The 16981-nt window shown below is 38.4% G+C and overlaps 1 protein-coding gene across 2 annotated transcripts in view; it reads right to left on the bottom strand.

Annotated features, from left to right (window-relative positions):
- Positions 1-141: 141 nt before the first annotated feature.
- The window catches only part of rttn (rotatin), a 134592-nt gene continuing 117752 nt past the window's right edge, over positions 142-16981 (bottom strand). For both annotated transcript variants that reach the window (XM_061922064.1, XM_061922065.1), the window contains exons 44-49: positions 13137-13263; positions 5193-5386; positions 4853-5126; positions 623-726; positions 407-485; positions 142-312 (exon numbers count right to left, since the gene is read on the bottom strand). In XM_061922064.1, the coding sequence (XP_061778048.1) occupies positions 233-312; positions 407-485; positions 623-726; positions 4853-5126; positions 5193-5386; positions 13137-13263 (858 nt within the window). In that variant the 3' untranslated portion in view covers positions 142-232. The remainder of the gene's footprint in view (positions 313-406; positions 486-622; positions 727-4852; positions 5127-5192; positions 5387-13136; positions 13264-16981) is intronic.

The raw sequence follows: 16981 nt of genomic DNA, 5'->3' as shown, positions 1-16981 counted from the left end.
GTAATAATATTTATATTTTAATAGTAACCCTAATAGTTCCTTTTAAAATATGGACACAAATATCCCCTTACAAAACAAGATGAATCTACACTAAGATTCCAAATGACTAAAAAACAACATTGCAATAAATCTTCCCTTGAATGTTGTTTCACAGTAGCTAAAAAAGTGAATTTAATTAGAAAATATTTGGCAAATCATGATACATGACGCATATAAATAAGCTAAACTACAATCATGTGTTTAGCAGATGGGAGATGCTTTCTAGGCACTTCAACAAGTAGGAGCCTAAGGGATCCTGCTTATTCTCAGCATCTGTGGTGTACAGATAAAATAAATGGGGAAAAAAGACAATTAAAATACACGCAATGAAATTCAGGGTCAAGTTTTAGTGAAATTTAATGCATACCTTTCATATCATTCTTGGACATACGGTGTGCTTCCTCGATCCGCAATCGAACAGATGGACACTTTAAGGAAGTCTTGGCCTTGGAGGGCCAAAAAAGAAAGTTTTTTAAAGAGGATTATACAAAACAGACAAAAGGCATTGGTCCAATAGCATAATAAAGTTATTTCAAGGATTTGTTTAGGCTCATAGGGGAGAGAGGTATGTGTGTGACTGTACCCGTTGGTTGTTATGGAGCAACGCCCAAAGTGCAGACGCGCCTATGCAGCGCATCTCCATCTCTTTGTTTTCAAGGCAGCAGTACAAGACTGTCAGAGCTTTATCTGAAATAATTCAAAAAGGGCTAATTACATACATGCAGCAGAAAGAATATATATATATATATATATATATATATATATATATACTGCACATTATATCTCCTTCAGCCATGCCTTAACAGGAACTTGGAGGCACGAATGACATGTGACCTTTATTTGCACATCAAACAAATGGTGGCCATTTTGATTTTCTTAACATTTTATTATTAAATACTCTTAAATAGAGCCAACAAATATTTTGAGATTTAAATTTCAAAACAAAAAAATGAATGAATGAAAAATAATTATCAATGCAGATATACCTAAAAACAAAACAAATATATAAAATATTTACACTAATTTGCACTAATTAATCAAAACATAATTGAAGGGCTGGACATGCAGTTTTAAAAATCTTGTGGAACTACAAACAGCACATTACATTCAAAGAAACAATTATTCACTCCATCAGAAAGTTTACAAAATACTAATTGAAAGGGAAGGGGCTTTTAATTTAAAGGGTAAATTCAATTTCAAAATCAGGTATATACACACAACACAAGGTGAACGGTTTGAATGAAGTGTAAGGAGAATGTCCAACCATATCCAAATATGATTTTCATTACATACAAGATTGAGGGTTTCTAACAATCCAAATATGTTTACATAATTCTTGTTTTTTATTGTTTGGGTATATATTTATTTAATTGTTGGTGTACTTGTACTACTATATATATGTCTGTCTGTGCCAAAAATGTAAGACAAATATTAATAACATATGAAAAATATCAGTGAATGAATCACTTATACAAATAAGTTTATAAATAAAAAAAACAAGTACAAATCCTGTTTCCATATAAGTTGGGAGATTGTGTTAGATGTAAATATAAACGGAATACAATAATTTGCAAATCATTTTCAACCCATATTCAGTTGAATATGCTACAAAAACAACATATTTGATGTTCAAACTGATAAACGTTCTTTTTTGCAAATAATCATTAACTTTAGAATTTGATGCCAGCAACACGTGACAAAGTTGGGAAAGGTGGTAATAAATACTGATAAAGTTGAGGAATGCTCATCAAACACTTATTTGGAACATCCCACAGGTGTGCAGGCTAATTGGGAACAGGTGGGTGCCACGATTGGCACCCACAGTTTAAGAACGACGTTTCTCAAAGTGCAATTGCAATAAATTAAGGGATTTCAACATCTACGGTCCATAATATCATCAAAAGGTTCAGAGAATCTGGAGAAATCACTCCACCATGGCCGGAAACCAACATTGAATGACCATGACCTTCGATTCCTCAGACGGCACTGTATCAAAAAGTGACATCAATCACCACATGGGCTCAGGAACACTTCAGAAAACCATTGTCACTAAATACAGTTTGTCGCTACATCTGTAAGTGCAAGTTAAAGTTCTACTATGCAAAGTGAAAACCATTTATCAACAATAGAAGCCACCTTTAACATTCTAAAACTATGTCAGAAAATACTCAGAATCAACCCAATGACATCTGTAAATCAACCGCTTTGGTACAATGCTGATATCATAATTAATAAAAATGTGGTTAAATGGACAACATTGAAAGACAAGAGGTATTACTAAGCCTCATCATATTATTAATAAAAACTCTTTCAAACCGTTCAATGATTTAGTTGATCAATATACTGTACTCAGAAATATTTTTTTAAATTGTATTTCTTTAAAACACGCTGTAAATAAATGCAGATCCTCTGAAAGTATGTCTTTAAATAGCCATGAACTGGAAGATGCACTTTTCAATCAAGATACATTTAAGAAATTATTTAAACTATTTTATGGAATAATAAATGAACAACACCACACTACAAATGCAATTGATGCATGCTTTTGGAAATGGATGATGGACTTAAACATTTTAGATGAAAGAGACATGTCATGGAATGATATTTGGAAAAATGCTAATAAGCCCTTTAGAAACATTAAAGATAAGCTGACTCAATTTAAGATATTGAATAGATTGTATTTTACATCTTCTTAGCTGTTTAAAATTGGTGTAGTAGATAGCAAGTTATGTACGAAGTGTCTGGCAGCTGAGGGAACTCTTGTTCATTTATTGTGGGAATGTGAGAAAATAAAACAAGTTATGGTTGAAAACAAAAGAAGCAATCACATTCCTTAATATAAACATCCCAATGACATTGCAAACTTGTATTCTTGGGGATCGCCATCAATTTAGTAACGTGTCATGAAAGAGTAAAAATGCATTTCTTTCAATATGCATAATGTCAAAAAGGGTAATATTAAAAAAATGGATAGATGTTGATAGTCCAATTCATACTGACTGTATACACAAGCTATGGAGACGATATCAGTAGAAAAAAAATGCATTTAGTTCAGATAATAATGAGTCATATATTGGAATATGGGATCCATTATTTAAATTTGTTCTAAGTATTAAATGAACCAAAATAAGACTTATTATATGTTTGTGTAAAATATTGGACACAGTGTGTTGTCAAGCTTATGATGCGATGCATTGTTAATTTTTTTATTTTATTTTTTGTATAAATGTTTTTAATAATAATATCAATAAGGGACTTTTAATCACTGCTATTTTGAAATTGTTACTAATATTGATAATATTCATTTTTGTTTCACTACTTTTAGATTGTACCGTTTCATGTTTGTGTGTCCTCAATTGCTATTTAGTGCTATTCTAAATGTTGCTGGGTCGGGTTTGGTTTTGGAATGGGATTGCATTGTTATGGTATTGTTGTGTATTGTTTTGTTGGATTGATTAATAAATTCATTAAAAAAACATCCAGAAACGCCGCCGGCTTCTCTAGGCCCGAGATCATCTAAGATGGACTGATGCTAAGTGGAGAAGTGTTCTGTGGTCCGACAAGTCCACATTTCGAATTGTTTTTGGAAATATTCAACATGGTTTCATCCGGACCAAAGGGGAAGCTAACCATCCAGACTGTTATCAACGAAAAGTTCAAAAGCCAGCATCTGTGATGGTATGAGGGTGCATTAGTGCCCAAGGCATGGGTAACTCACACATCTGTGAAGTCACCATTAATGCTGAAAGGTACATACACGTTTTGGAACAACATATGCTGCCATCTAAGTGCCGTCTTTTTCATGGACGCCCCTGCTTATTTCAGCAAGACAATGCCAAGCCAGATTCAGCATGTGTTACAACAGTGTGGCTTCGTAAAAAAAGAGTGCAGGTACTTTCCTGGCCCGCCTGCAGTCCAGACCTGTCTCCCATGGAAAATGTGTGGCGCATTATGAAGCGTAAAATACGACTGCGGAGACCCCGACTGTTGAACGACTGAAGCTCTACATAAAACAAGAATGGGAAATAATTCCACTTTCAAAGCTTCAACAATTAGATTCCTCAGTTCCCAAACGTTTGTGTTGTTAAAAAAAAAAAGGTGATGTAACACAGTGGTGAACATGCCCTTTCCCAACTACTTTGGCACGTGTTGCTGCCATGTAATTCTAAGTTAATTATTACTTGCAAAAAAAAAAAAAGTTTATGAGTTTGAACATCAAATATCTTGTCTTTGTAGTGCATTCAATTGAATATGGGTTGAAAAGGATTAGCAAATCATTGTATTCCGTTTATATTTACATCTAACACAATTTCCCAACTCACATGGAAACAAGGTTTGTAAATATGTTTCACTTCTTCGTGCCCCTTCTTCGATAGGAAAAACCTGTTTGCATTTGTATGTGTTTTCATGGTGAACTATTTGTTTCTGTATCTTGACTTTACTGTATTGTTATTATCATAATATATATATTATTAGTGGCTGAGTGGTTGTCTCTGAATCTGAAGGTTGCGGGTTTGATCATCAGTCCTCCTGCGACCATGTCAAAGTATCCTTGAGCAAGAAACTGAACCCCCAAAGTGTCATCAGTAGGTTAATGTGGTAAAAGTGTCAAAGCGCTTTGAGTACCTTGAAGGTAGAAATGCGCTTTATACTGTAAGTAAAATTCACTTACTATTTTGAATATTAGTTTTTTGTTGTCGTTTTAGGTGTTGTAAATAAGCTATTACTATTAAATGTATTTACAGCCATTAGCATCACTGTGTCTTAAATCAAAAAGAAATGTTGAAATTAACTCCAAATTGACTCCTCGTACCATTGGCGATGATGTGAGGTTTGTTGGCAGGACAGAAGCAAAGGTTGTGCAGGGCCAGCAGAGCGTAGCGTCGATGAGGCGCCAGTTCGACAAGCACCTCCAGGGCTCCGGTGGTCCTGAGGATGCCCTGCTGGCCGTCCTCTGAAAACGACAGACTGACCAGCAGCCTGAGCCACAGACTCATTAGGCTGCCTAGGCCACCGCTTCCAACTGCTGCCTTGGCACCGCCCACTTTAGGCAGTGGTACTGACGTGAAGGTTTGGAGGAAGTTTTTCTGGAAAAGAAAATCAACTGATTACAAATCATACTACTTTTCAGGACTAATTTTAGAGTTGGTTGCCTTCTGCAAGACGCCACGGCAGTCACGGGACATGACCAAGTTAGCCAGCAGGAAGAAGGAGAGCTTCTGGATGGGGCTGTGGTCAGCGGCGACTCCCGAGGCCAACCTTATAACGGAATGCATCAGTGAGCCACCAGAAGTCCCTTTCTGTCCTGGTGCGACACCTGGCCCGCTACCACACACTGAAGTGCATGCTGGTACAGAGAAATAAAAAAAAAAAGCACTATGTTTAGCACCAAGTATGTTCCGATGATCAGCCATCGATCAGTATCAGACAATTTTCATGAAATACGTGATTGCCATTGCTGATTGATGCCTTTTAACGCCGATCCCATAACCTAAGTCCCTATGGTTGACATTGAATTTATTTTTATATACAGTACAGTAGTATATTATTATCTCAAATGTTAAACATGTTACACACCGAGCTGAAGCCAGGAGCAGGCATGGTAATAGCTAAGCAAGCCGCTGAGCTAGCTTGAAACAACACCAAGAAGTAAAGTACCAGCAAAGTTTAAGAAACGTCGATGGCAATCAGAGTCAGAGGAGAAAGTAAGCAGTTATTAACAAGTAGATTAATAAGAGTTAGTGCAGTGGCGTCACCAGACAGATTTCACTGGGGCACATGCCCCAGTGAAATCTGCAGTGCCCCAGTAAAAATTTCACCAATAAAAAAAAAACGCTTCAGAGTTTTAAGTCTACATAACATAGACGGCAGCGCACATACTACTTAGTATGGTAATTGATTGCTACTGTATTCACTCCACGTAACAATGAGCACATGGCTAATTAATATGGTAATTTATTCACGTGTGGATCGAGACTTCAGTTGAGAGAGAGAGAAAGAAAAAGAGAGAGAGAGAGAGAGGGAGAGAGAGAGAGAGAGAGAGAGAGAGAGAGAGAGAGAGGATGCAAATCACTGCTGAGGTAGGTAACGTTAGCCAAAAACAATTTGTTAATTATATTATTTTGATTTTGATTTGACTCAAACTGTAACTCCTAGATGGATATCAGAAAGTTATTTGCCCGCAGCAGGGAAGAAGCAGCGAGGAATGAGAGATGTAAGTGAAGTCCTAGCTAGCTAGGCAACATCATTGTCTTAAGTTGATGCTAAATTAGCTAACGTTATTCCTTGTTTCAAGACAAACATATTCATTTGCTGTACGAGCTGTCGGGGCAATTTCTAATGAACATGAAACATAATGTTGGTTCTGGTCTGCTGGTTCTGCATCAATGATGATTTGGAGTAAGCATGTGTGAGTTGAGTGCTTCTCAAATGGTTTATCTTCAGGAAGAAAAACATTTTTCCATATCATCAAGTCGTGAGCCAAATTTTTAAATCATTCAAGTTTATTTCACAGAAAAATAGCACAGTAGACTTGTCTTGTTAATCGGTGTGACTTTGACTAAAATAGTCTTGTTTTGTCACCAGAAAAATAGCTACAGCTAAAGCATCTGGTTTTGTTTCCAGAAAAAATAGTAACATTTCTGTATTTGTTTTCAGAAAGATGGCTGAAAATATCGGGTTTTGTTGCCCCATTTAGATTTAAAAAAAATATATTTCCATGTCTGTCCTGAGTCCTCCTCCAACTTGTTAGTCGGTTTACCTTTTGCTAAAATACTCACTAATAGTCACTAGAAAAATGGCTAAAAATATCTGGGTTTGTTGCCACAATTTGATTTTTTTCTCCCTAAACGTTTTTTTTTTTTCATGCACACATCTGACTGCGACTCACTGAAAATGACACACAATCCACTTTTATGTCACGACCCAGCAGTTGGGAACCACTGGTCAACTGTATAACAGCAGCTGTAATATTTCCATGTCTGTCCAGAGTGATTGACCACTTTGCAAAAATGAAAACGAGACGTTACAGTTTACTTCTCAGAAAATGATTCCCTGAACGGACACACAACAGTTGTTCATTTATTCTACTACTGTGGCTTTATTGTTTTGTGTATATTTTATAGTTTTGTCTATCTGAAATAGGATTAGCCACATTGCCATAAATTGAAATTAAATAGTATAAAAGAACCCAGAGATGTAGGGGTGCTTTATTTTTTGTTTTACTTTTGTAGATGTTAAATTTGCAGATGATTACTGCAATATATATTTCAAAAATATTCATTGCCCTTCCTTTTTGCTTTTAACAGTAGCAGTTAAGAAGTCTGGAGTAAAAAAGTGCACAAGTAGGTCAAATGCATTAGTTAATTTCAGGTGGTTAATCAAAGATCCATACAACATAATCTGATATGATTTCATAGTTTAAAGCACTATTTATGTATTTTTTATGATAAATAAGTGCTAAAAATGTTTTTGCTTGCGCGCTTTGCACGCTCACATGAATTATTTGTGCCCCAGGTGTGACCCAGTACAGTATTAGGTCTAGTGACGCCCCTGAGTTAGAGGAGGATATAACAAAAACTTTTTGTGAGTCAGCATTGTCACAGTCAGTAAACGACAGGTAAGAGGACGGTTGATCGATCCATAAACAGTGTCGATAGCAAGGGCAGTATCAGTATACAGGGTCTCTGCAGGTTTATACAAGTGAAATGTAGGAATTTTTTAATACTATTTTAAGACCACAATGGATACAAGTTAATATTGTTTAATGGACAAATAAGTACAAAGACATAAAGGAAAATTAGAGGGCCAGACCCCGTTTCCATATGAGTTGGGAAATGTGTTAGATGTAAATATAAACGGAATACAATGATTTGCAAATCATTTTCAACCCATATTCAGTTTAATATGCTAAAAATATAACATATTTGATTTTAAAACTGATTAACATTTTTTTAACATTTTCATTAACTTTAGAATTTGATGCCAGCAACACGTGACAAAGAATTTGGGAAAAGTGGCAATAAATACTGATAAAGTTGAGGAATGCCCATCAAACACTTATTTGGAACATCGCACAGGTCTGCAGGCTAATTGGGAACAGGTGGGTGCCATGATTAAGTTTGAACAGCTTCCCAAAAAATGCTCAGTCTTTCACAGGCAAAGTGTGACGTACACAGCTTTGTACACAACTGCATGAACAAATAGTCAATCAGTTTAAGAACAACGTTTCTCAAAGTGCAATTGAAAGAAATTTAGGGATTTCAACATCTACGGTCCATAATATCATCAAAAGATTCAGAGAATCTGGAGAAATCACTCCACGTAAGTGGCATGGCCGGAAACCAACATTGAATGACTGTGACCTTCGATCCCTCAGACGCCACTGTATCAAAAACCAACATCAGTCTCTAAAGGATATCACTACATGGGCTAAGGAACACTTCAGAAAACCACTGTCACTAAATACAGTTCGCCGGCTTTTCTGGGCCTGAGATCATCTAGGATGTACTGATGCAAAGTGGAAAAGTGTTCTGTGGTCTGACGAGTCCACATATCAAATAGTTTTTGGAAATATTCGACATCTTGTCATCCGGACCAAAGGGGAAGCGAACCATCCAGACTGTTATCGACGCAAAGTTCAAAAGCCAGCATCTGTGATGGTATGGGGGTACATTAGTGCCTAAGTCATGGCTAACTTACACATCTGTGAAGGCACCATTAATGCTGAAAGGTCCATACAGGTTTAGGAGCAACATATGTTGTCATCCAAGCAACGTTACCATGGACACCCCTGCTTATTTCAGCAAGACAAGTGTAACAACAGCGTGGCTTTGGAAAAATAGAGTGCGGGTACTTTCCTGGCCCGCCTGCAGTCCAGACCTGTCTCCCATGGAAAATATGTGGCGCATTATGAAGCGTAAAATACGACAGCCGAGACCCTGGACTGTTCAATGACTAAAGCTCTACATAAAACAAGAATGGGAAAGAATTCCACTTTCAAAGCTTCAACATTTAGTTTCCTCAGTTCCCAAACGTTTATTGAGTGTTTTTAAAAGAAAAGGTGATGTAACACAGTGGTGAACATGCCCTTTCCCAACTACTTTGGCATTTGTTGCAGCCATGAAATTCTAAGTTAATTACTATTTGCAAAAAAAATAAAAATAAAGTTTGAGTTTGAACATCAAATATATTGTCTTTGTAGTGCATTCAATTGAATATGGGTTGAAAATGATTTGCAAATCATTGCATTCCGTTTATATTTACATCCAACACAATTTCCTAACGCATATGGAAACGGGGTTTGTATTTGAATTCATTCAATGCTCTTTTACATTAAAAAACAAAATGGTTAAACAAACTAAATACACCAGAATACTCACTCTCTTTTGTAAAGTCATTGAAAAAACTATCAGTAAAAAATATGACACCCATTGTTCAGATTTGCCATAGAACTGTTTTTTTCTTTGTTTTCAAAAGGTGCAATGTGCTTCATGTCAAGTGTTTTCAAGTATCAACAACCAGAATGTCAGCCATGGTAGAGGAAAGCACAACAATAATGTGAAATGGACTGTTAGCATCTCTGCTAAAGCTAACTGGTTAACTTTTGCGGCTATCGGAATTGTGCAAACAAAATCATTTACAGAGTGCAGACAGATTGCTGAAAAAGAAAGAAGGAGATCTTAGCTTGCGAGCCTCAAACAGAATTTGGATGTGAATAATATGGATAATATTCCAATTTGCTAGCTCATTTTGTATCTGGTATGAATATATGTTTACCTGTTTTTATGACTTTTTTGAAAATGAATCAATAATAAACAAGTACTGGTTTTCTTTTTCAAAAGTGTTTCTAGGGTAAAAAATAACTTTTATTAGGCCAACTTATGATGGGATACGAGAAACTGTGAATATTCAGAACTTCTGTTTATTTTTTTCTTTTATTTAATTAATTTATTTATTTTTACAATGTCCATTTTTTTAACTTTGTCCTGTCTAGCTTCTCGGGCATATCATATTGTTGCTATATTGATGCCCATACGGGCTGGGCTGTACACATTTACTTAACAAAAGAGAAGTGTGGGATACTTCTCTTGTTGTCTATTTGTATTTGACTTTAGTAAATGTATTTATATTATCATTCGGTGCAGTCAGGCCAGAGCAGGAGGGGATAGAAAGAGAAAAAAAGGAAGACAGAGAGGGAAATTGTGGGGACAAGAGGGCGATAAGACAGAGAGACAAAAACAAAAACAGCAACCGCAAACAACAACAACATGCAACCGCAAACAACAACAACATCAATAGAGCAACATCAGCAAATACAATATGTACAATTATGATGGTAAAAATGATAGCAAAGAAGCAGTTAATGAAATAAATAATAATACAGAAATGACAATGAGCATTATTACACTACAACTGGAGCAATACAAATACCAATAGAAATAGCGCTATAGATAATGAATAATAAAAATGTACCTCTATTATCAACAATACAGTTCTTCAAATGCAAAAATACATATATGTAATGATAACTACAGATACAAAAAAATGCAAAACAATGGAGGGTAAGAAAGAGAAGCCAGCAATGTCCCTTTAAAGTATATGTAATGTGAGTGTATGTGTGTATATACAGTCGTGGTCAAAAGTTTACATACACTTCTAAAGCAATAATGTTATGGCTGTCTTGAATTTCCAATAATTTCTACAACTCTTATTTTTTTGTGATAGAGTGACTTGGGAAGGCCATTCTAAAACCTTAATTCTAGCCTGATTTATCCATTCCATTACCACTTTTGACATGTGTTTGGGGTCATTATCCTGTTGTAACACCCAACTGCGCCCAAGACCCAACCTCCGGGCTGATGATTTTAGGTTGTCCTGAAGAATTTGGAGGTAATCCTCCTTTTTCATTGTCCCATTTACTCTCTGTAAAGCATCAGTTCCATTGGCAGCAGCAAAACAGGCCCAGCGCATAATACTACCACCACCCTGCTTGGCGGTAACAACGGTGTTTTAGGGATTAAAGGCCTCATCTTTTCTCCTCCAAATATATTGCTAGGTACTGTGGCCAAACAGCTCGATTCTTCAGGACAACCTAAAATCATCAGCCCAGAGGTTGGGTCTTAGGCGCAGTTGGGTGTTCCAACAGGACAATGACCCCAAACACACATCAAAAGTGGTGAAGGAATGGCTAAATCAGGCTAGAATTAAGGTTTTATAATGACCTTCCCAAAGTCCTGATTTTAACGTGTGGACAATGCTGAAGAAACAAGTCAATCTCAGAAAACCAACACATTTAGCTGAACTGCACCAATTTTGTCAAGAGAAGTGGTCAAACATTCAACCAGAAGCTTGCCAGAAGCTTGTGGATGGCTACTAATAGCGCCTTATCGTAGTGAAACTTGCCAAGAGACATGTAACCAAATAGTAGCATTGTTGTACGTATACTTTTGACCCAGCAGATTTGGTCACATTTACATAATAAATTCATAAAAGAACCAAACTTCATGAATGTTTTTTGTGACCAACAAGTACATGCTCCAATCACTCTATTGCAAAAAAAAAAAAAAAAAAAAAAAAAAAAAAAAAAGAGTTGTAGAAATTTTTGGAAACTCAAGAGTACTGAGCACCTCAATTTTGTTTATTATGTTGTACAATGAGAATTTAGCTTATATCCATTGCCATACCAGGGCAGACTAAGGCTGCCTGGATGATGGTTACCTCTAAATCAGACTGAATCAACAGCACCCCTGCTGGCTGCAGCCAAGTAGTGCACTCCACTTTAGAGAAGCACTCTTGTCTTCCTTATTTCAGGCATCAGTGGTGTTTTCCCGTTTACCTTAACACTAGCCAAAAGCACCAGAAATCCAGAATAAAAATGATGTCGTCAGGGTGCACGGGTGTCTGCCCGCCACACCACAACATCTCTGCATGACTGCACGCCGTCTAAACCTGTCATAAATAAAGAGCAGGTGGGAAAGTACTGCACTGAAACGCAATATTTGCTTCACTTTTATGGGAGCGATTGTTAAAACCTTTACATGTCAATACATTAGTTTACAATTAAGTCCACTTGGAAACGTAACACAAACACACATTCTGTCATTCTTTGGAACAGACCCACGACTCGAGTTCATTTTTGTGCAGAGAACATGTGTATGCTAATGTTAGCCTGGGGCTCTCTCAGTACCTGTCAAGGAAGATCTGCTCTACTATGGATCTGCTTCCCACTCTCAGATTCATTATTTGCACCCATGCAACATAGATGATGTTTTTTTTCCGGCACTAAATAGTATATAGATTCTAATCTTTTCCATTTCTGTGTTCCTTTGCATTAAAAAAAAAAAGTTGTCAAAGTATGCACAGTTTAGAACAATGTGACTCAAACAAAGCCCTGGATGAAAGACTTGAGATAAAACATTCTCTTTTGTCTCTAGAGACAAAATGGTAGCCGGAGGGCGGATGGCGTAACATTAAGCCAAACTGCCGCTGCCGCAACACAACCCACTGTTCAGTTAACCTTTGGGGAAATAGTAGCGTCTGACTTCACTCCTTTCTGCTGCCTCAGAGCTCCATCCTTACAGGGGGGTCTACTGCGCCGGCCCTTGCTGAGGAAGCAGTGCCAATCAAATAGGAACAGAGACAAGAAAACACAGCCAGAAAAAGGGTTCGCAAATAAAACTTTCTTCCCCTCGCAGACAAAAGCGATTTCCATCTCGCAAGTGCAGCCCTCGTGAACACATCAAAGGCACCCTGAGCTATTTATCAAAGTAACATTTCCCAATTTCCTCCCCATGAATAGTGCCTTTTCTTCTCCTCAAAAAAAACTTTTTCTTACAAGCCTGTCGGCATTCTGACTTCCAATTAAACTAGGATACTAATTACTGAAGCAGCGAGACTGCCCTAAAAAAATCTGCCAGCGTGAAACCCGCTGTTGCACATGCAGCTGAGACAGCCTCGCCGCTCATCACACTGTCGCCATTGTGGACTCACACAGTAATGCACAATGCCCAGTGGTCACTGCTGGACAATGGCCGCATTAGACAAGCATGGCTGGGCACAGAAGACATTCATAACAGAACTGAGACACATATAGAAACCTGCAGGGAAGTCGGCCGTGTAGACACAGAGGAGCTCCAGCGCCACCTCCATGATGGCATCGTCCAATACGAGCCAGGGCCAGAGGCTGTGAAGCACTGACGTCAGGCGTGTATCTTTGGCAACCTCCTACACCAACACACAAAGGGTTAATACATTTATACACTGAATATTTCAGCAAAATAACTGTATTAAATCTGGCATTTATTCTCCAGTGCCTATCCCTGTGTGCCACTCTAAGTGAGAAGCGTAAGTCTCGCATAATATCGTTACACACAAGCAGTGTACTGCCTGTAATAGTAGTAGGAGTACCATGTAGCTACAATACAACAAGCTGTTTAAGTGCAGGCTATGTAACAGCATTTAATTATGTTGGATAAAAGAGCATTATGACTATTTACGTGGATTCTCACATTACCAGAATTTCAGTTGTCGATACTGATACCTATGAATTTCCTTAAAATGTATTGGCGATTAAAATGTAAAAAACTGAATTCATGTAAAATTCACCACTTTATTGAAACCTGTTTCAAACTGTCAAATATTTAAGATCACTGTGCTTCAACATATTTTTGTACAGAACTTATATTACAGTATCAGCTGCCAAGACGTAACTATATTTTCAAAAAAGACAAGCAGTGACCCTTAGCCTCTCACTATATTCAAACAGTACAGTGGAATCCCGATTTACGAACCCATCTGTTTGCGAACTTTTCGATTTATGAACTTTTTGATCGAGCCAAATATGCCTGTGTGTGTGAACCATGTCTCGGTGTACAAACGTTTTATTCATTTTGCATCCCGCAGGCAGCCATTTTGTGCTAGCTTGTAATGAAGAGAATGATTATTCTTCCCCTCTGTCTGCTTCTTTCTCTCCACTCGTCAGCTGCTAATTTGCCGCTCACGTAAAGTGGATTTTACTTTTTAAAATTGTTCTTATTGTAGCAATATGTTTGTGACTTTTGTAGTGTCTGTTTGTGGGGGCACCAAAGGGACATCTGTGTGTGCGTGTGTTAGCAGTGCAGCGCATACAGGATAGTTCAGCTTGCCGTTGATGTTGTTAAAATTGCCCCCCTTTTTAAGTTTATTTGACATACATTGCTGTATAGCACTTTATATTGTGTTCAAAGAGCACAAACTTGAACTAAAATATGGACTTTTGGGGCTGAAACCCCATTATTCCCTTCAACAATATTTCTTATGATGAATTTGTTTCATTATACCCGCTGTTCTATTTACGAACTCCGTCCAACAACAGGTTCGAAAATTGAGGTTTCACTGTACTGTTTTTATAAATAAGCTCCAACTAACCAACTATTTTACATTATAAAAAAGAACAGCAGTGCCATGGAGCCTTTGAAGTACATAAAACAAACATTATTGTTATAAATCTTTTAATATGTTCGTAGTATGACGTCATGTGATTTGCCATGAAATAGGCTAATAAAAAGGCTAAAACATATCTTTATAAACATATATTTGTTTTTTTTATTTGATAAAAACATGTCAGACTTTTTATTACGTGATGCCCTTTTTGTAAATTTTTCCCATTATTTTTGTTTATTTAATGTCTACAATGTGCCCCAAAAAATAAGCTTTGTGCCCTTAGGCCACGCTTTGCCTTCTTGGTGAAATAAGTAAACCAGTGGTGTTCAAAATGTTGCTGAATGATGTAAGAGTGTTCCTCTGTTATCTAGTAGGGGTGTATTGATACAACTTTTTCACTTCTGATACAATACCGATATTGGAGCGTTGAGTGTTGGCGATACTGATATTGACCTAATACGGATTTCAGCACAAATCATAGTACATACTTTAATTTTTTTGTAGTGTGGAAAGTTAGAGAGTTTGTGAAATTAAGTCACATAGAGAACAATGGTAGCTATGAAAAACTATAACCTTAACGAATAAAAGTACATATATATAACTATTTTGTAGTTCGGCATGTTAGAAAATGTTTGGTCAAGTGACATTACTCAGAGAACAATGGTACGTATGAAAACCCTAAACTTATGACAAATTTATGGTTTTGAAATTAAGTGTTAATTTGTGTTTTGACGACACCAATGTGGTCACAATAATTCAATACATTAAGGGCATGTCACAGGAAGTCGAATGAAGCAGACACATTTGTTACTGGATACTTTCTAATACATTCCTGCCTTGAAGATTTTGTATCTGTAAGTAATATGCAAATATATTTAATACTTATTTTAATTGCCAAATGTCTTGTTTAGACTTCAATACTGTTCAATCAAAGACACTTTTTTCATACGTCTCGCTTGTGTGTTTAACTGTGGTCGTCAGTAGCTCCTATGTCCTAGTAGTCTTTAGCCTCCAATTGTCAGTTTGGTTAGGTTTTGGTTTTTCCTCTCTGTGTTTTATTTCCTGTCAGCACTATTATTTTGTTCAGTTTCCTGCTGGTCTCCCTGAGCGCTGTTTCCCCTCAGCTGCGGCTGATTGGCAACTGGCCACACCTGGCGTCAATCAGCCGGCTGCTATTTATACTTGCCTCACCCTCCAGTCAGTGCTGGAGCTGGATCGTAAGCTGTTTGCTGTATGCTGTGGACTGCTTGCTGTCTCCAGTTCTCCCTGGTTCCTCTTCTCTTATTAGCTGTTTCTTGTATGCTGTGAGCTAATTCCTGTTTCCTTTCTCCTGGATCCTGGTTTGTGTTTTACCTGCATTTTTTTGGACATTAAAACCTTGTTTTCCTGCACCAATCCTGCCATCTCTGCATCTTGGGGTTTGTCACCACCACTTTTTGACAGAATATTCCAGCCAAATACGAACCCCGCTGACATTTCTATGGCGGAGAGGATTGACAGGATGCTGGCACTGATGGCCAAATAGAGGAGATGTTTTGCCTCCTTTCAAGCTCCCTCCCAACCATCCCTGTCGTCTGTGGGCCTCGTCTTGGATCCGTCCCTTGAGGGGGGGACGGGCTATGAGTAGCTCTGTAGCTGGGGATGCACAGCTACTTCTAACTCCAGTGGATCTGCCGCAGTCGCCGCCATCCACCCCGGTGGGACTACAGACGCTGAGGACGCCATGAACCTTGGTGAGCCCGCCCACACCGGCAGACGAGCAGCCTGCTTTTCTAACTCCGCCCACGCCGGCAGACAAGCCACCTGATTTTCTGACTGCACCCACGGCAGCAGACGAGCCGCCTGCTTTTCCGAATCCGCTTATGCCGGCAGACGAGCCGCCTGCTTTTCAGACTCCTCCGACATCGTCTTCCTCGTTGCTGGCTCCGCCCATGCCGTCGACATCGTCTTCCTCTTCTCCAGCGGGCCGTCCCACGGCTTCGCCAGCGTCTCCAGCATCGTCGCCTCCGACCTCCAGCTGGCCTGACGCACGGTCGGCCATTGGGCGCCGGCATGCGGCCCTCTCGCCAATTGCTGCAGCGTTCAACTCGCCGTCGCCACCTGACTCTTCCCCGCTGGATGCGGGGACACTTGGCCTGGCGGCCCACCGTCTTGTCCACCCTCCTGTGACTTTGGACTTTTTTTTATCGAGAACGTCTGGTATCCGTGATCGGAAGGGGGGCTACTGTCAGGCTTGTCACTGACAGTTTGGTTATGTTTTGTTTTTTCCTCTATGTTTTTATTTCCTGTCAGCACTCCTATTTTGTTCAATTTCCTGCTTGTCTCCCTGAGCGCTGTTTCTCCTCAGCTGCGGCTGATTGGAAACTGGCCACACCTGGTGTCAATCAGCCGGCTGCTATTTATACTTGCCTCATCCTCCTGTCAGTGCAGGAATATTGTATGCTGTAGACTGTTCGCTGTCTCCAGTGCTCCCTGGTTCTTCTTCTCTTGTTAGCTGTTTCTTGAATGCTGTGAGCTATTC

The sequence above is a fragment of the Nerophis ophidion genome, linkage group LG15, assembly GCF_033978795.1.
Source record: "Nerophis ophidion isolate RoL-2023_Sa linkage group LG15, RoL_Noph_v1.0, whole genome shotgun sequence".
Lineage (NCBI taxonomy): Eukaryota > Metazoa > Chordata > Actinopteri > Syngnathiformes > Syngnathidae > Nerophis > Nerophis ophidion.
The sequence above is the reverse complement of the archived record's forward strand: the minus strand, read 5'-3'. Positions and strand labels throughout refer to the sequence as shown.